Source organism: Condylostylus longicornis, unplaced genomic scaffold (genome assembly GCF_029603195.1).
Source record: "Condylostylus longicornis isolate FDR11 unplaced genomic scaffold, ASM2960319v2 ptg000004l, whole genome shotgun sequence".
NCBI classification, from domain to species: domain Eukaryota; kingdom Metazoa; phylum Arthropoda; class Insecta; order Diptera; family Dolichopodidae; genus Condylostylus; species Condylostylus longicornis.
The window spans coordinates 19,360,298-19,387,319 of NW_026577973.1; the positions used below are offsets into that span (position 1 = coordinate 19,360,298).

Here is a 27,022-nt window from a genome sequence, read left to right on the forward strand (position 1 = left end):
CATATGTATGTAGGTAGGTATATTAAATAGACGATTTTTTTCTTAAACTTAATAAAGTAATTGAAATTCTAAAGCGTTCTTCTTATATAAGTGACTTGGTATTAAAAATTCCCATATCGTTATATATATTTGTATAGATATACATATATAATCTAATTGTAAATTTTACATATATAAACATATATGTAAGTATGTATAAATCGACCAAATATGTCAGCACTCATTTATATGTAAAAAAAAATCTTACATTTCTGTTGCTTTGCGCTATATAAAATTTCCGTTGCATTTAAAAACGAGATTTCATTTTCGTTAATTAAACCATCAGCACTACAACAACAACAAGGTGAATATAATTAATTCCACGCGAGCAGGTATTTTACAATAATTTTTTCAATATTAACATACCAACATCCATATATATAGATGTAGTTTTGTTTATACATATTTTATGGTTAATTTAAAATACTATAATTTGTTGATGTGTGTGTGTATATTAATTTACTGTTCATTTGTGAAAATATAAGTACATAATATATAATATGTGTGGTTGAACCTTTGTATATACTTTATATATCTTTGCAATTTTCAAAAATGAATATTCTACAATACATAAACTCAATTTGTATGACCTTCAAGGTTCCACCCAACTACAAAAGCAAATATTTTAGTATTTATTTGCAAAAAAAAACAAAAACAAATTTAACATTGCAAGATTTTTTTTTTAAATGAAATATCCAACCCCACCGCGTTAAATTCGCGATTCCAATTTTATTTGTTTTAACAATATTAATATTTGAATGCAAATTTTAATGTCAACAATATTTCAGATTAAAATGCGGGTAAAAATTAAAAAATGAAGGTGTTAATAAGCTGTTCAATTTGCTTAGAAATCAAACAGAAAATTCTTTTTAATTTTTTAGAAAAAGAAAAGTACAAATTAATACTCTTGTGCTTAAAAAAAAAATTTGTTGTTTATAATTAAAAAATGTAGAGAAAATACATTGAATTTTCTAATATTCCCGTATTGTTATACAGAGGCAAAAACACTTACATACTATAATTTTGTATCTATTTTAATATGTTGGCAACAATAAGCAAAAAAACTATACAAAATTCCGAAAATAAATAGAAAGAAAATTTTCGATCATTCAGACATGCACTGAAAATTCTAAATTGAATCGTAAAAATTATTTCTCACAAACACAAATACCTGAAATTCTGCAAAAATTGAATATAAATTGAAGATTTGTAACATACCGTGACTTCAATAATGCTATAAAGATTTAAGTGCGGTATATTAATACGGTTGTAGTACCGTCTCAGAGCTTTCAATACCTTTACATTGTAAAAAAAACTACTAAAGATTTTCGTACATTTTGGAATACAATTTTTTCAATATTATTACATACTTTGTTAACGTGCAAGAGAGGGTGAACAGGGCCTGTACGGCACTTTACACCTGCAAAAAGATGGTCGGCAGGAGGTGGGGGCTGAAACCTAGAATGGTTTTATGGTTACACACGGCCATTGTACGACCTATATTAACTTACGGTTCACTCGTGTGGTGGCCGGCGTTGAGGAAAGCTTACAACTGTACCAAGATCGGTAGGGTACAGAGGGCTGCATGCATAAGCATTACGGGGGCATTGAGATCGACGCCCACGGACGCTATGGATGTACTCCTCCATTTGCTTCCACCGGACATCCATATTAAGAATCTGGCCGCGGCAGGCGCTGTTAGACTCAGAGAAGCTGAGTGCTGGCACGAAAGGCCGTATGGCCACGGCAGTGTCCTTCAGTCACTACCGGACGGAGTGGTTGCGGATGCTACAGACTATTGCATCCCTAGACTTGAGCTTGACAAAAAGTTTCGGGTTGAGCTTCCGTCTCGCGGGCAGTGGAAGAGAAATCTTCCACTGCAAGGCTTTGATATTGCTCTCTTCACTGACGGTTCCAAGGATGGGAATGGGGTCGGTGCTGGAGTATTTTCGGGGACTCAGAACATATCGGAGTCATATCGCCTTCCCAACGGATCAAGCGTGTTCCAGGCGGAAGTATTCGCCATATGGAAGGCATGCGAAATCCTGGGAAGGGATTTGGTTGTGGCCCGGGAGGTCGCAATTGTGACGGATAGTCGGGCTGCGATTCTGGCTCTAAATTCGCCAAAGATATTCTCAAAGTTGGTAGGGCTTTGCTACGATGAGCTGACGAGATTGTGCAGTCATCATAGTATCACCTTACTCTGGGTTCCGGGACATAGGAACATACCAGGAAACGATCGGGCTGACGAGCTGGCCAGATGTGGGTCGGCATTGGACGGCTCCAGGGCCGAGCGAGTTCTTGTCCCTATAAACACCATCAAAACTGATATATACCGCTTCCAGGTGGCATGTGCGGACCGCAGGTGGAGGGGCCTGAGCACATGTGCAACGGCTAGGAAGGCGTGGCCGAAATACGACCATAAGAAATCAGTGGGCCTCCTGGCGATGCCTCGACCGGACATAGCTAAGTTAGTGGCTGTGTACACGGGGCATTGGCCTGTGGGGGATCATGCAGCTAGGCTGGGAATGCCCTTTAATACGTCATGCCGCAGTTGTCGGGAGATAGACAAAAAAGAGACGCTTTTTCACTATCTCTGCGAGTGTCCGGCTCTTCAAAGGGCCAGGTTGTTGTCATTTGGGGAAACGGACATAATGTGAACTGGGGAACATTTCTAGTAAAAGTATCAGGGACGTAAATAAGTTCCTTAAAAGAACGGGGTGGCTCTGATCGCTGGCCCTGGACCAACGTACTTTGACAACCGAGTTTCACGAGGCGGTGGTAGCAAAACGGCACGTCAGTGCTAATTGGGGTGTTGGCCAGTTGGGTCGCACCGGCCACTCTAACCAACCAACCAACCATTACATACTTTGACGTTTGCTTGAAAAGTTCAATTTAAAGTTCTGTGCCAATGTTAATTTTTAACAAATATTACCAAGTCATTAAAAACATTGCATTTTTATGCTGCATTTTAGGAAAAAAAACTTAATAACTGGCACTTTTTTGCTGAAAATAAATGCTAATTGATTTAATTGGATATACATGGCAACATTTATATGACAAGGTTTTTCGATACCCGGTTTACTTTAATTTTACGTCTCCAATACATATAAAACGCATTTAGGAAAAGTGTACAATGTCAACAGCTTTTACTAAACTTTTTGGAATTTGATACTTTGTAAAATTTACATCGTAAGCGAATAATTCTTCAATATCCAAGATTTTTCTATTAGGCTCTTCTTCAAATTTATAATATTTTTGCAGAAGCTAAACTTAAAATTTCCTTTAGAACTTTAAATCCAGCTATCATCATCGAATATGCAATTCTTGCAGTTTTGCAGTTTGGATTTATCGAACGTACTTTACATTAGGCTAGAATTAGAACAGATCGTATTAAGTAGACCTAGTTTAGAACTGATCCCCAAAGTTAGAATTTACTTTAATGAACAATTTAAATACAACCATTTCTGCAATAATTTTAACATATATTCTGCAACATTTCGTTGCGTTATCAATCTGCGCCTGAAGTAATGTTATAGTTGCCATGTTTTTGATATGATTAAATAGGAAGGTTGCACTTTAAATTTAAATCATAAATTTTAAGATTTAAAAAACTTTTTCGCAAAAAGACGAATGAATGATTCAAGATAACCAATCGTGTACATTTCTTATAAAATCATTAAATTTATCAGCTTAAACTTACTACTTATATATTTTAAAACTTTTGATTATTTTTTAATAGTTATTAATATAACCGATCTTGGACTACTTACACATTAGAGACCATATGCATATGTTTGTATATACAATTTACATAGCTCCGATCTTTCAAATTGCAATAGCTCATATTTGCATATTGTTTGTGTATTAATATTGCGCTTTGTTGAATCTTTTGTTTTATTTTTCTTTTTAATTCGTTAATGTTTTATTATAGATTTTCTCTCTTTGTTTCAAGATTCGTTCAGTTTTCATCTCTTATTCACTTAAAAATGACGTAATTTTAAAATTATTCCACACTTTGCTTGTTTATAAGATTTTTATATTTTCTATTGTATGATGTACTATGCCGTATAGTGGGGTTATGTTTACATACATATTTCACATTATACATGTATCATTGTGGTACATATATACACATATTATGATGAATTTCTTCAATAGTAAAATGCAATGCATAATGTAAAGCTTTTCAAAGAAAATTTTTCTTTGTTAGCTGAAAATTTAAAATAGAAATAGAATCAATTTTATTGAGATCATGACATTTGGTCTGCTGTTGTTTTCACACAAGTTATTTTTAACATTTACTCTTTATAGAGTTGGTATAGAAAATTGCTCTGCATGTCTTAAAGTATAATTAGTTACGCAGTAATTTTGATAAATTTAATAGGAATTTGAAGTTTTTTCATACTATTCATTGCATAAAAAGATCTCCAATGTTAAAAACTGACATTGCATGTATGTACATATATTATGCCTGTAAAATAAAAACAAAGTATTCTTATACTCTACACCTTATGGGGCGATATATTAACTTATCTTATAGGTATCATTCGTAGTGTGAACATGTATTCCTCCCTATTGTAAAATTCTGTATTGGTCTGTAAGGCAGACAGACTAACACGTATGTCCAGTGTTCGTCTGTTTGCCTTTCTTTACGTCCCTTTGTACATTAACTCAAAAACAAAAAAACGGAAAACACAATTTGTAATTGAACTAATTCCATTAGCTCAAAAATATTATTTTAAATTTTTCAAAAACCAATAAAACTAGCTGTATGGAATTTGGTAGTCATGTGTCTAATTACAGCTCAGATAAATCCTAAGTTTTTATGAAATAACTTAACAGATTCGGGAAACTGCCATACAATCGTAAAGAATAGTTTTAGATATTTGGAAAGCTATGTAAAACTTCATAAAATTTGGCACAGATGTGTTTAATTTTATCCCAGATAAATTCTAGACATTTGTGATATTTATTAGTATTAAGGAATTTTGTCAAAGCTTGAAATTTAGTACTTACATATTAAAAAAAGAATAAGACTCTCAAATTTCCTGAAACTTTTATAATGATAAACTTTATAATAAAGAAAACACTTCAAATTGAATTTTTTGTTTTTGAAAATCATTGAATAAATAATTTTTTATTTTAACAGTTTACTTTTGTTTAGAAAATTTTCTATAATTTTTAGTTTTTTGTAATATTTTACCATTTTTTTTCTCAATTTTAATTTTTTAATTTTTACAATTTTCTTTTTTCATATTAAATCTGTACAAATTTTTAAAACATTTTTTTTTTTTAAATTAAATTATTTTTAAATTAAATACAAAATTATTTTATATAAAAATTTTTAATTACTTTATTACTAATTTACTCTTTTGACCACAAAATTAATTTAAAATTTTTATTTTCTAACTAACAATACACAAACAAATATTCATAAAATTTATACATAATTGAAAACAATTCCTTTTTCGAAATGATTACAATAAAATGTAATCGTCGGTTGCATTTCCTTTCCAATTACATACATAAAATTGAATTCTTTTGTTTCATGTTTGCAGTTCTAGGGAATTTAAACAAAAATTGCAAAAATTTACGATTTCATACCAAAAAAAAAAGAAAAATACTTTCTATGTTTTATTTTTACAAATTAAATTACGAAATTTTGACAAAAAAAAAAAGCGAGCTAAAATTTTTTTTTATTATAAATTTAAACTTAAACCTTAAATTTCTTCTTTTTTTCTAAATTTAAACATTCACACAAAATATATAATTTACATATAAATTATTCCTTTTTTTTAAATTAATTTTATAAATATTTTTTTTTTCTTATTTTGCTTTAATTACTTTTCTTTATTCTCATTTATTTAACTTGAAAAAGGGTGGGTTTTTAATATTTTAATTTCGAAATAATTTAAATTAAAATGAAAACAATTCCAAAAAAAAATATCTATATTAAAAATTAAAAAAAAACTAAAAAAACAAATTCAACTGTTTTTATAAATAAAAAAAAAAAAAAAAAAATAATATTATAAACCAATTAAAATAAAATTATTAAAAAAATAATAAATTGTGAGATCAATTCTTGATACCGTTTTACAAGTGTATCTCTAAAATCTACACACTTTCAATTATAATTTCTTAAGACATTCTATGTGCCTGATACTATTTTTTTGTTTGGAAGAAAAAAACTGTCACTCATATATCACTTTTATACTATTGTTATATTGTTATATTAAGCAAGAAAACAGCATTTTTTTGAATATGGTACACCAAAATTTTTTAATTTCCGATTTTTTATCCGATTCAAGGCGCAAACAGACATGCGATTTTTAATTTTGCAATTATAGCTTGATTGTAAATTAATTGCGCTCCGACACTTAAAACAACTAAATTATTTGAAATTATGAAATTGCAATCAGTTTGTAAAAGATTACAAACTGTAGGACTGCTTAATTGCGTGCGCGCGATTGAATAAAGATCTTTGGAATATGTCTGCGTGGGCGTTTAACCATTTTACTTTTGAATCCTCGATTTTAACTTTTCATATAAATTCTTCTACTTTAGCAATTCTAGTTTAAGAAGTTCTTTGATTTTTATTTTTTTGAAATTTATGAAAAAATGTTATGGAAAGAATTAAAAATTTATTTTCACTTATACTATGTAATTTATTTTGAGCGACATCTTTCAAACGTTTGTGCAACATTTTTTCTTTTTTATAAGACTCGAAAAATCTTGGTTGTACACAAAAATGCTATGCTTAAATTTTTCTTTCTCTATGATTGACAAGGATTAAACATGGTTTCTTTTTCAAAATTATCTTGATTATTTTCTTGATTCATGCAAGTGTGTGTGTGAGTGTATTCATAAATGTGTATTTATCATTCGTATGGACTATTTTCCTGTTTTTTTTTTTTACATTTTATATTCTAATTTCTATAAATTTTCGTCATTTTTTTATTCTTATTAGAAAAAATTATGGTATGCATAATTAAATGTTAAAATTTTCATTGTTTGTTTTGTATTAAAAAAAAAAAAAGAAGATGTCCTTTTTTTTGAATTCATTAATATGAGAACTCCTCATGAAATGACATTGTCTTCAATTACATCTTCTCTAATATGCGACGATTGCTGATGATGGTGATGATTATTGTTATTATAAAGATTATGAATTATTGCTTTCTGAGGCTTCGGCTTATCATTTGTATTGAAAGTGAGTGATTTTTTAACGAGAAATTTGTATTCTGAAATAGAAAAATGAAAAAAAAAAATATTAATTATTTTTGTAAAAATTAAAAAGATATTTCTAATGTAAGAAAAAATTATTATTAAAGAATTAAGACGCAATTATACTCTCAAACATACTAATCAGAAAAACAAAAACAAATAAATCAACTTAAGTATTGGTCAAGGACTTGTGTTTTAGATAATCGAAATAATGTACATTGATTCATAAGAAGCTAGTTATGTAGGTTTATAAAATAATATTTAAGTAAGAAATTAAAAATACACATAAGTAAGTACAAGTGTATCCAATTTATTTTTAATACAATATTTGTATTATTATACATACATACATATATATATAAGTACATAAAATTATCAGACAACTTGCTCCAATTTCATTGAAAGAAAAATAAATTAATTTAAAACTTATGATTCATATGACATTCAATTTTTTGTTTGCTTCAATTTTTTTTTTCTTCATTATTTCAAAAAAATCAACAAAAGTTATAAAATATGGTGCAAAACAATGTTATATTTTTACATACATACATACGTATGTATGTATTCAAGTATATTTTTAAATATACTTAATAATTAATTACGTATTCCGATGAATTTCATGACAATGTTAATAAAATCAGAAAAAAAAAATTAAATTAAATGAATTTTAACCGCACAAGTATGAGTGCACTAATTTATTGTTGATGACTAAATTTACCCTTTGTTTTTTTTACTACTTACTAAGTAATCAAATCATTCACTTTCTTTGAATCCAATTTTCCACATACTTATTGCTTTTTCTTATCAAAAATTAGTATTTTTTTTTTCCGTTGTTCAATTTGGACAATTTTGGATGAAATCTTATGCGTTTAAAAGTAACAATACTCTAAATTGCAACATCTGTTATAAGATATCCTATACTTTTTTCAGTTATTTTATTTACCTATAAGGGTATACGTTGAGTAAAGCAATGAATTTTTGGATCTTAAATTTTCTTCTTAACCGAATAATGAACTCTTAATAAATTGGTCAAGTAGAAAAATTCATTTTATAAATATAAAAGAAAATTCTCATATTCAATGTTTCATATTTCGTGGAGTATAGAGAGTATAGAAGATCCCGTATACTTAACTCATAATTTTTCTGCTTTCCTTTTTTTCGTTTTTGTTGTTTTTTTTTTTTTTTTGGTAATTTAATACGGGAGGTCTTGTCAGTCATTTTAATTGTTCATGTATACACTAATTTTTTCATAATTTGATATTTAGTTACTCGACTACATAATATTGTTCTTTATATTTCAAGTATGTATGTATGTAATATGGAAGGAAATAATAAATTAATAAAAAGTAAGAGGAATTAATATTTTTTTTTGTTTTTTCTTTATTTCTTTAATATTATGATATTCGATACATTTTGTACAAAATGCAATGCAGTAAATTATTATCTTAAACATATGGAAATTATTTTGAGAAAATGATATTTTTTATCAATATCTAATAAAATTTATTAAATTACTTTCACTCAATTTTATAAAATTACGATGGCTCAATATTAAAAGGATATTTGGGAATGTTATCAGATATTGAAGCGACAAAATAATATCAAAATTTCAAATAAATGATTTTGAACAGTTTTTGAAAAAGCATATAGCTAATACTTATTTAATATTTATATGTATGTATGTACTTAAATTTTATTACTAAATGTTCTCATTACTTTCGGCGTTTCCCACTATCTTGAAACAAATGGACTTGCATTTTGTATTTTGTGTACTTTTAATTAAGTTTATTTTTATAATTAAAAATTAACTTTAAATTAGTTAATTTGATTAGCTCTTGGAAGATAATTAGTTCGATAAGGTGTATAAATGGGAATGTAAATACTTAAGTATTGGACAAAATTAACATTTACAAAGTTTTTTTGTTCTGAATTGAAGAATATTTTCTTTTAACATATTGCAAAAAAAATTAATTTAAAATTATTACTTATTTCGAAAAAATTATATTTAATATTTTTAACAAATATAAGTAATGATTTATAAAATTCACGACAAGTTGAATAATTTTTAAAAACCAATAATAAACGCTTTGAATAATAATCAGCCTTTTACTCAAGTATGCGTTTCGATTTCAATCAATTATTCATTTTTAAATAGAACATGAACATGGTAAGCATACTTAATTTATAAATATTTTTTATTAAATTTTAAATACTTACTTCTAACCAAAACAAATAGAAGAAAAGTTAAATAAGACTCTCAAAATAAAAATTTCATAACTATTGGTTTTATTCGAACAAAATAAACATATGTAGTTACTAAACTAGTAATTACAACTTACACACTTTACAATTTTAAACAAAATTCTTTTCAAAATTTTGTAACTCTAAATTATTGTGGCTCAATTCGTACTAAGTAGTAACTCTATTTAATATTATAAAAGAAAATATTTTTGTTGAAAATTTTATCATTAAAAACCACAAGTCTCGTATATAAATTTTACTAGTAAATAAGAATGTGTGAATTACAAAAACAAAATTGATAGTCCAAGTGAGAATGCAAGGAGAGGGGAAGACAAAACACTTTTATTTTCAATAAGTAAATTTTTTTTTGTCTTTTATCAACAGTAAACACTAAAATTAATTTAATATAATAATAAAAATCGTCATTATTATTTATACATACATACATAAATACTTTAATTTAGTTTTTGTTTCTATAATGCTTGTCACTTTCTATTTAATATTGTATACTTATCAGTAGCCGACCATTAAAATAATTAAGTTGAACGAATTATTTATTTGTAAGAACATACATACGTATTTATTTATGCAGATACATATATGTATGTACACTTGATATTCGCATAAGTATGTCATCCAATTAATGATATTATAAAGAGCAGCTTGTATTAAAATACGACTGCTTCCAATTAAGTATTAGATTTTTGGTAAAATAATAAAACTGGAAATTAAGTGTTTTATCTAATTAAACTGATTTCTAATTAAATTCAATAGAAAAATGGCCGGAATAATATAGAATGAAATTTTTATTTTATTCATTTATTAAGCATTTACATAAAGAAATTATTTCAGGTAGAAGACAATACAATTAAGTAACTCATATGTAAAATCAAAACTGCATTTCTAGAAAATTCTGCAATAACAATTCAAAAGCTTAAGACTGCAACTTCTAGTCAGCTTTTGTTTGAATTTTTGTTTGAGAAACCGCCTCAGAACTTTTAATTACGGGCGTTTGACATTCTTTCCACATTTGATGCAATTTTCTTAATTTTTAATATTTATATGTAGTAACTAGGTCAATTTTAATTAAAATATCTGGAGCCAAAAAAAAAATAAAAACTTAATTAATTAAACAGACCTGACGAAATCTTAAAAGCACTTTACATTTTCATTTCAAAAGTTTCATAAACTTTTTTAATTACATGAACAAGCTAAGCATCCAAGTATGCGTACTTATTGTATTTTAGTTTGTAAGAAAACTTCTCATTTTTACTATTTTTAGTGTTTTTCAAAGCAAATTAAGCCTTTGAACAATACAAAATGAAAAAAAAAACATTAAAAGCTCATACTGCTTCAATAAAATATTTCAAAACTTCTTGTTTTAAAACTTGTATTGAAACAAATTATTAAAGTATGTTACTTTAAACAAATGGTTTTTTAAGTGACCTAAATTGAACAAAATGAAAAAATTATAAAAAATTAGAAACGAAAGCAACACTATCAATCCGAATATTAAAAAGATGAAAATAAAATCATAAAATTGGAACAGAATTTTCAATTGAAGCTTAATTGAAGTAATTTATGTGATCACCATTATTATTTTATTGTGAAAAATGTAAATAAAAAATACGTTTTTATATTGGCATAGAAACGCGTTAATTTTTGTACATAAAGTATATATACCCGTACATTTATGGAGAAATAGATTCAAAAATTTTCTAGACTTCCTCATATTTCCTATGAAATGATTGATTTAAGTAACTTAATTTTTAACGATTGTTTTCATTTACACAAAATATAAAATAGACTTTTTAAATTTAAACTAAATGTTTAAATAAGCATTATAGTTACGTACATACTTATGCACATATACGAATGTATTATCCGTAAAAAAATTCTTGAGGAAATATTCAATTGTTCAATTGCCGTACTTGAACAAATTTTCTAATGATAATAATTTTATAATTTATTCTTAGATACTTAAGAATAAAATAAATTTACTGCTGTAAGTACTTTTTCTTTTATCATAAGTGCAAATTAAACAAGATTTTTTCAAATTGCTGCACGTTTACTAAATATTGCTGCTTGCATAACACATTGCACATTATCACTCGCTTGAAAGAGTTGCTTTTGTAAATTTGCAATACTTAAAGTGAATTTGAAATTGTAATTTCTTTTATAAAAAAATATACTTATATTGTTGGAATTCAGAAAATAGCTGAAGCACTTTGGCAAAAATGCAATTTTTGTAAAATAGAAATACAAAACCAAAAATATTTAAAATAATAAAGAATAAAATCATAAATTTTGTATAACAAATTTTTATTTTATTAAAAACACCAAGCGAGTATATAAAAAATTTCTAAAAATAAAATTAAAAATGAAAATAACAAAATATAAATTAAAAAATAAAATTTTTATTTGTTTTTTATTTTTTTTTATTCTTAAATACTCGTATAACATCACATTACCATGTTTTTGAATAAATATTTAAAAATCATTAGAAAAAATCTTAAATATTTTTTTTTGGCTTTTGTTCAATTTAATTTTAAAACAATTCAATAAGACAAGAAAGCGCGCGAAATTCTTTATAATTTAAGTATTATAAATTTTTTTTGTATGTATGCACTTAAGTATAACAGATTATTTTGAAAAATAATAATACATAAATCAAGAAAAAGAGTTATTTTTATAACAATTTTATTTATAAATATGCCTGCCGATTGAACAACTTATTGTAATAAAAAAAATAATAAAAAGGAAAAAGATTTATAAAGTTAGGGCTTTACAGTCTTGGTGTCAGAAAATATGTTTTAGAGTTAAAGTTGATGTCATAATATAAATGTTATTAATATGAAAAAAGTGCGGGATGTACGAAACTGCTGACAAGAGGCCGGGCCATTTAATTCAATATTTTTCTGTTATTAGTCTAAGTACTTGGAAACTTTTAATATATGTATGTAAACTTTTAATTATTTAAATATTCCTGATGATTTAAGACTAAAGAGACGTTCTTAAGGAATAGTTGAAATATCCAACATCGAATTAAAGTATTATATTTTAAATTCTTCAATCAGATAAATTCATTTTCAATTTAAAAAATATAATTTTGTATGTTTTAAAAATAAAGTAATTTCTTTTGATTCGAAAAGGTGTATGAGTGCGTGAGAAAGAGTGTATTTGACACTAAGATCAAAAGATTAAATTCAATTAAAATTGCATTCTAAATATAGTGTGACACAATTTTTTTTTGCTTCAATTTCTTAGACTAATATTATTTTCTAAAAATCAATTAAATTCATTACAAATTAAAAAAAGAAATTTACAACTTTGTCTTAATCATTTTTAATATTTTTCTGCTTTATGAATACTTTGTTATTTACTTGTAAATTTTTCAAATTTCTCTTTAATTTAAGATATACTTTTTATTTATGATTTCATTTAAAAAAAAAAATACGAACAAATGTACTTGTATATTGTTTTTGAAACAATTCAATAAACTAAATCAAATATTTTATACTTCATCTACATTCGTACATATAATGTGCATACATACATACATACATATATATATATTATTATTTTTCCATTATTAAATACTTAGATATTTTTCTTTTTATGTATTAAAGTCGGTCAACAGGTTTTTGCATTTATATTTTCTAAATCCAAAAATAAAAAATCTGTAGTTGCGCTAAGCATAATAAATTCAAGAAAAGAGAAAAATAAAATAAATTCTCTTTCTCTAAATTACTATTCATTTCAGATAAATAAACATATACATTCACATATGTACATATGTACATAGTTAGATTGAATAAAAATATTTTGTTTTTTAAAAACTATAGTCAAAGATGTTGAGGTGAAATCAAATAACAAAATTCTCAATTCTTATAAAATTTAATCAAATAGAAATTGGAATTCTTATATTTGTTGTACTTAAATTTTAAATTGTGCTTGACAAACAATTGTACTTAATATAAAAATAGCTCATATTTTAAAATAAAGTAGGTATATGCAGTAAATTAATATGCATGTGTATGTAATATGATGATGTTTCGCATAAAATAATAATTAGGCTAATTTTCTATTTAAATATTTTGACATTGCCAGGCATTGTCGAAGATAACAATATTAATCTATTTATACGTATGTATGTAAGACTGAATAATTTAAACCCGCAACTATTTATTTTTATATTAGGAGTATGAATAAAATTTATATCAGTTTTTCCTTATTTATTTATTATTAGATAATTAGTATTAAAAATTATTATAGTGTAAATAATGTTATTATATTTGAAAACAACGAAAAAATATAAAAAAAAAATATTGTACAAAACAAACGTGTAAAACAACTTTAATGAAATTAGAATGTTCAAAATAAATAAAAAAAAACATTAAAAATAATTTGTTTTAGTTTAACTATAATTTTTCAAATAAAATTGTTTTATATTTGATTTAAAAACTATGAAAAAATTTATAAATTTTTAACAAAAAAAAAATAATTAGGCAAGTACACATATTAAATTAGATCTTATTTGTGTAAATGGGTACATAAATAATTGTTATACGCAATAAAATGGCAATAAAAAATTATAATTACAGTTTTAAAACAAACCATTAACTGACAATATCTCCTAATTTAATACGTGCCTTTTTTTTAATAAAAATTAATATCATTTTGATTGTGTATGTATACATTTTTACAATACTTATTCATTTGTATATATATACGCATAAAGTATGTATATACATAAGAGGGTATGTATATACATATATAAGTATAGGTATAAGATCTTCAGTTAACACCAGTTTTTTTTTTTATTTTTTTACAAACATTTTATATTTTTGTTAATTTTTTTTATTATTCATTTTTAGATTTCTGCTTTTCTGCACGCCTTGAAAGTGTGCCAGAAGTGAAAAAATAAAAAAGAAGAAAAAAAATTTGTTTTTTCTTTTCAAAACAACTTACGAAGTCAAACTACTTAACAGTTGAAAATTTTATTTTTAGTATGTTGTTTGCCATTACCTGTTTTATTTCTTATTCCTTTTCGATATTTTTTATACATATTAATTACACATTACTTTATATGTATCTATGTATATATAACATGTTTGTACATTTATAAATATATATTTATGCAAACACAATTATGTAAAAATGTGAATTTAGATACCTATTAAGTACATATTTTGTATAATATGATTTTATAGTGAGTTGTTTTGTAACACATAATTTAATTTGATCAGTTAAAATTCTTTATGCACTTTATGTACAAATTCATACATGCACATATGTATATACATTTACGTATGTACGTACAATAATTTTATTAAAGAAGCCAAAAACGCAAAAAAAAAGCCTCACGCTTAAATATTACAAAATTTTTTACGTGATTTGATTATTCAAAAAGCAATTATTATATCGTTTTTACGGCTACTTATGTATAGTATTATTAAACATTAAAATTTACTTAATTAAGTACAAATATGTATAATAGTTTTGTATAACGGTAAAAGAATACAACTATCGCTACATAATTTGATAACTTAAAATAATTTTTATATTAAAACAGTTAGTGTTCGAATTATCGAATACCAAATATTTTAATAAAAAAAAAGTAAATCAAGATGAGATAATATTTTTCGTCAAGAGGACTTTTTCAAGAGGAGATCTGGTAATGGCTTTATTTTTTTATAGAATTGTCCTGATCTTTTTGCACTGTTCAAAAAACTTGTTAAATATATGAAGTATGTCGTATTTTTACCCAATTATCAATAATTAATTGTAAGTACTTATTTAAATACATGTAATGTAAGTATATAAATGCGTACGTTTACTTATAAACTTATTTTAATATAAAAAGTTCATTTCAATATTGAATTTCAATTCTTAATAAGAACATCAATTTTTTCTTGTCATCGTTGTTGGTTATTCCGTGTAGTCTAGAAATACTTCAACATATACAATCTATACACTTATTTAAAGAATATAACTATAAAAATATTATTACTACGGGAACATTATAATTAATTAATTAATTAATTGAAAATGTGCTATGTTTTAATTGATTAATGTGAAAAAAACCGCGTCACCCACTCTCCTATTTTTATTTTAAGTTGAAAAAGAATTTTATTTTTTATTATTTTGGTATACATAAGTAAGTTTGTATGTGGTATATAATTATGTAGATTGTTTTTAATTTTGTCTTCTTTTATTTATTTTTTTAATCAAATAATAGCAATAAAAATAATAATAATAAAATTAAAGCGTCAAAATAAAAAAAAACAGAAATTCAAATAAAGCTTTTTTTTCGGTTATTTTTATTGTGCAGAAATTACTAAACCATTCACGTTTTTGAAAATTTTGGCGGGAAATTTAAGACAAACAAAAACAATCAAAAGCTAAAGATATGATGATGTTTTCTTTTAATTTTTTGGTTGCTGTTTTTTTTTTGTTATATACGAACGCGTTTTATTATAAAAATAAATAATTTAATTGTGAATATATCCAAAATAAAAATAAAAAATTAATAAAATATTCAAGATATCTACCTATAAGTAAGTATGATATATCTATGTATGTATGTATATCTTCAATACAAAATTCCTATCCAACAAACACCATTTAAAAGTCCACTATTAAAAAAGAGATACATACAATTTGTATACTTATAGTGGCATTATATGTACATACATGTATGTACAATTTATTATACACATTATGTTGTACTTACACACATTCATGTGTACGAGTACATAAACAACATACCTATTAATTTTTAAATAAAAGATTGAATTTAAAATGGAATTTTTGTGCTTTTTACTTTTTTATTTTATTTAATAAAAGCATGACATCTTAATATTGAAATAACTTAAAAATAAAATAAAAAACGCTAAACAACTTTGAATGATAAGCAAAGAGTAAGTATGTATAAGCAATAAAATATACACAAGCATTTTACTTATGTATATTTTTATTAAAATTGAAATAAATAAAAAAAAAAACAATATTTATTATTAAAGCAAAAATATAGCATCTGTGACAAAGCAAGCAACAACAAATACAATGAAAAAAAAATTTTGATTTAAAGCGTTAAAAAACGTTTATTTAAATTAAAAAAAAAAGGAGCTTTCAAACTTTTATTACTCAACAAAATTATTACTCATTTTTGTTGTTGTTTTTTTTATTTGCGAGAGGCCATACATACAGACAAATCATTAATATATGCAGCACATACTTGTATTTATAGATGGTTAGTTAGTAGATTCTGTTAATTTTATTCAAAAAAAAAATGTTGAAAACTGTACTTTACCGAAAAAGAAACAACATACTTACATACGTATACTAATATTTTTAAACTTTAAATAGATTAGAGATTTAAAAATTTAGAAAAAAAAAGTTCAAAATAAAAAATGACAACAAAATAATTTTCTTATCAACATAAATAAAATATGAAAATAAATTATTAACGTTTTACATATATACATACATTATACATATACGTATGTATGCAGATAGGTTTGTTTGTATGAATGTCAAAATTTGAAATTTAAATTAATTTAAAAGAAAAACATTTTCGTTATAACAAAAAAAAAAAAAAACAATTTTAATATTTTTTTCTTATTATTTTTTATTAACTAAAAAAAGATTAGGAAAAAATTTTTTTTGGCGGGTAAATATTTCTTTTTTTTTTCTTGTTAATGGGTAGGTCTAGGGTAAAAATACTTAGTATTGTAAATGTAAGTATGTATGTACACAGAAACTAAAAACATTCATAATAACATTTTAAATTTTCCAAAATTTTATTGAATCTCAAATGAATTAATAAGCAGAAACTGGCAGAAACTTAGTTGAAGCCTACCACAGAAATAAAATTTAATTTTAAATAAGTAAATTTTATGTTGCCACTTGCTTTTTGCTGAATAAATTAAATAAGAGTGTAAAAGGAGAGGAAATCATTATTTTTATTTATTGTTGGGGCAGCGGGCAAGGTACATTTAGCATAAATTTTAATTTTTTATTTTTTTCTTAATTTGACATTGCATACTTATACTTATTTTATTAATTTTTTTTTTTAATAAAAAATATTGAGGTAGATTTTATGAGGTGTAAGTGTTAGTTCGAATCATAAAATATAAATTCAATAATGTACACACATGCATATATAAAAAATTTTTATTTTGTTTTTAATTTTTTTTTAATTTAATATTGTTAAACCTTTTCTACGGGAAAGTATTAGAAAATATAAGAATATTTAAAGTGTTTATTTATAAGTATTTGCATTTTTACGATTTTCATTAACTAAAAATTTTAAGAAACAATTAAATATATGTATAACTTACTTCTTACATATTATATTGCCGAATCAATTTTGTAAGACAAGTATGTATATTTAATTAAGTTAGCAAAACTTTTTAAAATTTAAAACAATTTAAACTAAAATTACGATTATTTTTTTAATTTATTTTTCAAATTTAAGTAATTATATGCATTCATATATATGTACATAATTTTGGAAATTGTTATACTCATGATTAAGAATCTTTCATATTAATGAAGTACTTATAAATATACAGGTACTATACTATTAGATTCATGGATCTAAGTACAGAAATGTCGACCTTCGTAAAATAAAAATTAATCTGCATTCGACTGTATAATTAATATTTCATAAATTTGTACATATATAAAATGTGCATATACATACATACATACATACATACATATTTGTACTTATTTTTCATACTAATTTAAAATGATGATAAAAATGTGCGTAACATTGGAAACAAAAAAAAACACTATACATATATACATAGATATAAGTATGTATATGTGCATATATGTATGATAATAGAAAAACAACCTTCAAAATTGCGTAACAATATTTATATGTACTTATGCTGTGTTTACAATTAGAAGCTTTTTTTTTACTTGGAAAAAAAACAACTATTGCGATTGCGGTGTTAACTTGCGTGTTATATGCCTACATATCTACATCATGTACACAAAAATAAGTATACTATGTATATATTATGTTTGTCTTATTAATAAATAGAATGATGTTATTTGAATAAAGTGATGATGATGATGATTATCATGATTGTGATGATGATGACATATAAAATATTTTGTATGTATGTATATTTTGCTAAATAACTTCATATACACATTAATGAAAATCATATTACTTTATAAATAATAGCAATTAGTTTGTTACTGTATTATTTAAAATGGTAGACGAAATCAATTTTCCAAATATTTAAACAAATACATACAATATACATATAAACATTCATATTTACTTTTTTGTTTTCAAAAACAAAAAAATTTTTAGGAAAATGTTTTATCAATTTTTAGAAAAAAAGTGATTGATGGTCTGCACAGAAAATTTCCTCATAAAACGTATATTTCTTAATAACAAAATTATTAGTCTTAATAATTTTCAAATTATTCGATTGATAGAAATTAATTATGCGTGTTAATTAAAATTTTAACACACAGTTATCAATTTATTAATAATTATTATGTAAAGTCAGTAGATATACAAGGATTTTATTACTTCTAATGGGACAAAATAAAATACATTCTATTTACTACATATGTATGTATGTAGGTATATATAATACGAAGATAAGCATATCTATACAAGATATGAACGCATAGCAACAAATTTCATGTACGTTTGTAAGTTTATCCACTAAGTATTTGTAATAGTCATGTAATTATAAATAAAAGCAAATTTTTTTCTAAAAAATTGTTGAAAATTAGTTATTAAATTTAAATAAAATAATTTTCAATTAATTGATTTAAGTAATTACAAAATATTAAACTATATTTTACAGTTATTGCGATTAATTGGAAAATTTAATTACGTATAGATTAAGGTAGATTAAGAACGAAAACAATTTTTTTGTAAAATTTTCAATAATTTGGTAACACTGATTTGAGATAAGAAAAATTATAATTTGACTTTATAAAAATTGAAAGTATACGTATGTATGTATGTACATTCGTACATATATATGTATGTGTTGTTTTTTTTATTTCAATTTTTTTTATTGGATTTTTTTTTTGTTTATTTTGTTTTTTAGCTTTAATTTTAGTACAGTCACGTTTGATCATTTTTTTTGACAATAGTATTATTTATATAAGTATATGTATTTAGTAGATTTTGTAGTTATACATACATACATATTTATTTTATATATTGAAAAATAAAAAATAAGTCAATCTAGTTTTAACGACAAAATACTTATATGAAAAAAAATATGCTTGTTTTATGATTCAGTATTAGAAGTGTTCTAATAATAAATTTTATTCAAAACAAACTGAGATGAATTGGACACTATGCTTCTTATAGAGTAACGAGAATAATACAACCCCATTGCAATTTGTGATATATTTATGCACCGGGTCATTAATTTTTTTCTTGTGGTGTGATCACATCAAAGGAGACAAAAATTTTTAAATACTGAGCCGAATTCGCTTATTACATCTCAAGATTTTAAGTACTTAATTAATTTTCTTGTTGATTTAAGATTTTACAATTAAATTATTTTTTCAATAAGTTTTCTAAATAGCTTATTTAGAATTTTTTAGATAGCTTATTTAGATGCATTTCGCTTTCAAAATTTTTCATATGAATTTCTTAATGTATTTTCTTATGAATCTATCCAAAAGTCTTCGAACATACTTCTTTAAATTATTTCTTAATTTTTCTTTTGAAAATTTTTGAAACCTATTATTATAGCCTTAGTAAGCAATTAACTGAAATTGTTCAACTAATTTTATAATTCATTAACAATAATCTATTTCTTCCACTTAAAAAAATCTTTAAAAATTCTTAAGTCAACATAAGCAAGCGAGAAAATTGAAACAAATCAACATTAAATTCTCATCGCAACGCTAGTCTTAAAAAAAAAACATAACTATTTAACTTTTTCCTTTTAGTCGAAGAAAGGTAAGAGAATTTTTTTTCCATTTTATTTCCAATTGGATCTTTTTACACTTGGGGTTGTTTGATTTTTGCGCCTTAAGAATTTCAAAAATGTTGAATTTTTACTACAGAAAGGAAGGAAAACAGATGTTTATTATTTTTTTCATACTTTTTTCCTTTTACTTAATATATCCTTCAATTTTGAATCCTTAAAAATTCAAAAGGAAAAAAAAGTAAAAATAAAAATCACAATTTTTTTTTCCAAATACCATATGTACGTAAGTGTATATATTTATGTTCGAACACATGTACATACCTACGACAAGTAATGAAAACAAAACTTGTCGCATATTTTCCGTTTTGTTTTTGTCATTTTTTTTGTATAGGTGAAAGACGTTTTTATAATACAAATGGAATACTTATGAGAAAATTTTGCGCGCCAATTTTTTTTTACTCCTCATTGATCTCATTAATAAAAAGAAAAAAAAAATTTATTTTGTTTTGTATACTTTGTAAAAAGAAATTTAATTTTGCAAGAAGAGAGAAAATTTTTAAAATTACCTGCTCTTAGGATTTGGTACGAAAATTACACATTAATAAATATCACATGCAGTTAAATGCATAAGAATAATGTACTTCATGTTGTGTGTATGTGAGTACGATGTATATTTATAATTTGTTACAAGTTTCCTGTTCTTTATTATAAAAGAAACAGGTATGTAAACTGGGTAGGTAAAGAAAGGAAGTATGCACCGATTTAGATAAAATAAGTAGGACAGGTACCTCATGTATTTTCCTTTTAAACAATGCAACCACGTAATATATATTTACAATATGCAAGTATAGGTAATTATATTTTATTCAATTTGAATATTGAGTAAATCTGTCCCGAAATACTAATTTCTTTCTTAATACTAGTATCTCTTTATTTAATAATTGTACTTTAATTGTATAAAGTAATAAAAGCGATTAAATGTGTATAAAACGATTAAATTAAAATTCCAAGTGTTTGATTATTTGTTTTAACTCATCTCAAATCAATATATAACTGAATATTTTCACAATATACCTACATATACATTTATTTTATATAAAATAAAATACTATTTGCAAAATAAATACAATCATACTGGTGAAGTCTCATTTGTTCTAATGTATTGGTACTTAATATTAATAATAAGACTTAATGAACCCGGAAATAAAGTATTTCTAAACAATTGAATTGTTTTTGACTTGTATGTACAAGTACATATATACTTACCCTAAGTATTTTTTGTAGACATAATAATTAATTAATAATTTGATAGTATCTACGTAAAATCTTGTAAGATCTTATAAGGCAAAATTTAAAATATTCTTTTAATTAATTAATTAAATTATTAATTAATATAAATTATTAATTAGTAACTTATGTAAGTACTTTTGCTACTGATTTCGACTTTTATTCGCTATGTTGGCGAAATTTTTTATATACTTATATTTAGACCATTAATATGATCACTATTTTTTTTTACTTTACAACTTATATAAGTAACTAATTGGGAGAAACTTGTTTTGAAATAAAACTTATAAATTTTTTATTCACTTGTTTAAAAGCTATTCAATTGACCCGATTCTACCCTTAAATTAATAAATAGATAGTTATGAACAGTTAGAGAATTGATTGAAATTAATTGATTTTGATGTAAATATGGAAAAAAAAATAAAGAATAATAATTAACACTTGATATGGGGTGAAAATAATTGAACAAATTTTGCTATTATAAAACTTTAAACTATAAATGCAATAAATTCTCCCTTTTCTAAGTGTTTCAGATCTAATTTTAATGCTATCAATTATCATCACTTAAATATACATACATACATGAGTATGTAGTTAGTTTAAGTCAAAATAATTGTAAAAATATTTAAATTTAAATTTTATACATGTGAACCACACTTGTGTAGTTAAGTGTATTTTTATAAATTTTGGATTTTTCATTTAAATTTACTTAAGTATAAATAAAATGAATTTGGCGCGATTTTAAATTAAGAAAAATTATTTTGTCTACTTTTTAGTAACAAGATTTAAAATAAAGCTAAATAAATATACTAAGTATGTATTTTATAATATACTTATATAAAACATAAAAAAAAAACATTTTACCAAAAATATTTTCGCGTTTCTTTCGCAGGAATACTTAAATAAGTATAGATAGAAATTGTGTTTTTTTTTACGCAAGATCAAAAACAAAATTTTGTCATCAATAAACTGGCGGTAAAAGAAAGTAAATAATAAATTCTGAATTAAATTAAAATAAAAAAAAAAGTATTAGTGTATAAATATATTTTTTTACTTTTGGAGGGAAAATCTACTATAAAAATGTGGTGATAATTGTGAGTAAAAAATTTTTTTCTCGTGAGCATGAAAAATAAAATGAAAAAAATTGGAAAATAGTGAAAGTGAATGTTTTTTTTTGTACTTAAAGTTAAAATTATGATATGATACACATTCAAAAAAAAAATGTGAACTTATTGATAATAGAATAGTCATGAAGGTATATATGGAAGGGTCAAACTTGAATGCTCACTAAATAGGTACCTTTTTTAATTGAATGTTATTTTTACAATTTAGACATATCTGTAAATACTTCGGCAATCATACAATTAACAATATAAGGTAACACATGTAAGTTTATTTATACTAAGCCAGTTTGAAAATTTATGAAATGAAAAATCAATTTTATAAAATTCTTGCCTGAACAAAATTCTATCTTCTCATACTTATAATTAAAGCAAATATTTCAATTTGTTATTGGTATAGTTGCGTCTTATTAATTTAAAAAATGAATTTAATTTAAGAATTTAACTTACCAGTTATTCTACTCTGTTTTAAATAGGGTTGCGTTCTTTCACTTTTCTTTTCACTTGATTTTTTAATTGATTTCATTGGTGAAATCAGTGATAATGATAATGACGGTGATGAAGGTAATGATGATGATAATATTGCTTCCGTTATATCATTATAATTATTATTAATAATATTATTGTTATTTAATAAATTATTTGTATTCTGATTGCACGAATAAAAATCACATTCATTGCTATTATTATTATTATTATTATTATTGCAATTCAATTTTGTTGTTGTTATTGATGTAGTTTCACAATTATTATTATTAATATTATTATATATATTGCCTCTGGCCTCATCACAATTTATTACTGATGTTACTTTGTTATTATTATTACTATTACTATCAATAGGACATTCTTTTTTATTTTCTTCGTTATTTTTAATATAATCAGTATTATTTATATTAACGTTATTATAATTATTATTAAGACTATTATCACTTGAAAGCTGTTCTGAAATTGATGTAGATATTTTCTCTTGTTGTTCTTGTACATTTAACGTTTCGTCTTTGTTTTGTAATATTGAAGATGATGATGAAGTTAATGATGGTGATGATAAAGATGATGCTGAAATTGATGGTTCAACATTATTGGTATCAGTCATTAAATTATTACTAATATTTGTATTCGAATTTTTGTCATCTGTATTATTAACAAATTTTTCTGTTTTAACATCAAATCCAAATCTATTAATTGTAATTTGCCTCTGGCGTTCTACCTCTTCTTTGTAAATTGCTTTAATTGAACCAGGTTCGGGTTTGCCAAAAAGACAACGCCTTGTACCTATTGTTCTCGGTACTGTTTTAACAACTGTTGCAATAGCAGCTGCAACTGCTGGTGGTGGTGGAGTATCAAATGAAAATGAATTTGGTAAAAATTGTCGAGATCCATTAGTTGGTAAACCAATAGGTTTAACCAATCTAGGTTGTTGTAATTGCATATGGCTTGCTGTCATTTTCCTTAAATTATTAATTTTTGCTTTTTTATTTCTTTTCCGATCAATTCAATATTAGAGTAATAAGTTTAAATTCAATAAATATAAAATCATTAAAATCCGTCTTTTTTATTATTATTTTTATAAATTTAATTTTATTTTATTTATAATACGAATTTATTTTGTACTATACGAGCTTATCGATTTTTAACAATAATTACTTACAGATGTATAAAAATATTTTATTATAGTTATTAACCATAGTTACTCAAATGTTTGAAAATTGAAGACAAAATATTTTAAACATTTTTATTTTTCAAATTACAAATTAAAATTTCTTTTATATTAAAAATTAAATTTGATTTTATTTTATGCATATTTGAAAATTTTAAAAATAATTTTTTATTTTTTCTTTTACTAAATTCAATATTCTTTTTACACTCTATTTATTTTTGAAGTTTTGAAAACCTATTTTATAAATTAATATTAAACTTTATCGATTTATTTTAAAAAATTATAAACGTTTTAAAAACTTTTTTCTTATACTCGACCTCGAAACTAAAACAACCAAATAAGAAAATTTACAATTATTTTATTTTTTTTTACCCGCAACGACAACACGTCTACTTAAGTCTGATGTCCACAAGCTAATGATTCAACTAAATTAAATTGGAATCACAGCAAAATTGAGAGTCGCTTCAATATGAAAAAAAAAACGCAAACAAAAAATGAAAAATAAAGTAAAGTATAAAGTTCGGATACAAAATCTACAGTAAAACTACAGTAAAATTACGTATTGTGTGTGTGTGTGTATATATATTAAAAATTAAAATTTTATAAAACTACGCATTACGCAAGCTCTACAAAATTCATTATTTTTTCACGCTATCTTTACTTCTCTTTTCTACATCAACTCAATATCTATAATGCTTTCGCAGTCTCTTTAAAAAATATTAAAAAAAAAAAATAAACCTTAAATTTGATTTTGTGTTTTTGTCTTCTTTTTATTTTGTAACTTTTTTGTTCTTGTTTTTTCTTCAAATTTCCCCTTACTGATTTCATTAACAACGGCAGCAACAGCAGCAGCAGCAAATTGTACAACAAAAAATGTTTTTTTTTTATTTTCTTTTATATCAGAAATAAGTTAAGCTGAATAATGTATAAGTTATATGTTTATCTCTTTCATTCTAATATAATGGCCGACAATTTTATAATAAATTTCACACACACATAAAAGTACGAACAGAGCAATACGCTAAAGATATTAAATAAAAAATCATTTAAAAATACGTACAAAATTTTTTTATCTCTAGGTTAATTTATTATTATGCTTATAAGCCCACTGGTTGAAAGAGTATGTATCTTGTATTCAAAAAAAATCAATCTTATTAATTTACCAGCAACTAGAAAGCAAAAGACAGAGAGCCCTATATAATACTGTTTTTATTAATAAAAAGAAGGAAAAGAAGAAAAATAATATTACGATATTATAAAACGAACCGGTAAAAAAAAACTACCGATTGAATGGGAAAAATTACCTTTTATATGGTGAAAATGTGAAATAATAACTGAGAGAAAGATTTCTCCTTTTTATTTTTTAAATTAATATCGTAAAAGTGATATTCATATGAGTATGTTATTTTTTAAACGTAAAATTTCTTTTTTGAATTATTTTACTCCCCTTTTTGCACTCTTTGGGGAATTTTTTTGGGTAATTTTTATTTTGTATTTTATTTTTATTTACTCTTTAAAAAGCATTTGTAATTCTCTACAAATTTATATATTTTAAACTTTCAAATAATTCTACAAGAAAATTACGGTTAAAAGTTTTCTCCCCAACAATGTTTTACACACACTACCTATTTTCAATACATTTGGAGAATGGAGATATAAGATATTTTATGAGTAATTGTGGAATTAAGTTAAGAAATAAAGAGAATTATAATAATAATAGTATAAAGAATTGGAACAAAAACAACAATAAGAATTGAATAATAAAAAATAAAAACAAATAATTATGAAAACGTAGAATTTAGTACTAAAACGTGATGTTGAGTTCTTGTATTTCTGTAGTAAATTTGCGTTGTTTTCTTTTTTTTTTATTTATTGTTATTGTTTTTCTTGTTTAGTTGAATGGAAAGTCGGTCAGTGAACAGTGAACTGCGAATATTTTTTATATTTGTGACGTCACATGACTTTAATTTTCTTCTATCTTTTTTGGTTATGTTTGTTTTACTTGTTTCTTTCGTATTATGGGATTTCTTTTACTGCTGTTTTGCTTTCTGTTTTATGTTGTTATTTTTTTTATATTTGTTGTTGTTTTGACTTTTTTTTTGCGATTTTTTAAGTATTTTTTAAGCATTTTTTGGATTTTTTTTTATTTTTCATTATTAATATCATCATCCAGTGGGGTTATTTGGGTATATTTTAAAGTTTTGTTATTTTGATTTGTGTTGTTTTTAAGTTTTTTTGTCAACATATGGTGATTCTTTGGAATTTTTGCAAATTTGTTTTTGCTCGATATATTTTTTATTGTTTTTATTGTTTTTATTGTTATTATTATTATAAAGTTTTTTTAATTTTTTTTTTATTATTTTATTTTTACTCAGAATAGTTGATTCTTGAGTGTAAGTAAAAAAAAGAAGGAAAAGCTAATAAAAATGAGTAGTAGTAGTAGTGAAGTAGAAAAAAAAAAGTTATTTAGGTGACTAGGTTAGAAGCGAAATTATTGCGTATAATTTTTTGAT

The 27,022-nt window shown here is 23.9% G+C and overlaps 1 protein-coding gene across 1 annotated transcript; it reads right to left on the reverse strand.

Moving 5' to 3' along the window:
* Window positions 1-6,536: 6,536 nt before the first annotated feature.
* On the reverse strand, window positions 6,537-24,976 carry LOC129608823 (GATA zinc finger domain-containing protein 4-like). The gene is made up of 2 exons (XM_055520563.1): window positions 23,300-24,976; window positions 6,537-7,283 (listed from the first exon to the last, which is right to left on the reverse strand). Exons 1-2 carry the CDS (start codon window positions 24,294-24,296, stop codon window positions 7,120-7,122), a joined length of 1,161 nt encoding a protein of 386 aa, XP_055376538.1. The 5' UTR covers window positions 24,297-24,976; the 3' UTR covers window positions 6,537-7,119.
* Between the last annotated feature and the right edge of the window lie 2,046 nt (window positions 24,977-27,022).

Bases quoted from the DNA above. Each gene is read 5' to 3' on its own strand.
- LOC129608823 (XM_055520563.1), bottom strand. From the start codon at position 24,296: ATGACAGCAAGCCATATGCAATTACAACAACCTAGATTGGTTAAACCT. The intron at 7,284-23,299 runs GTAAGTTAAATT...TTTCTATTTCAG, and splicing joins AAAACAGAGTAGAATAACTG to AATACAAATTTCTCGTTAAA.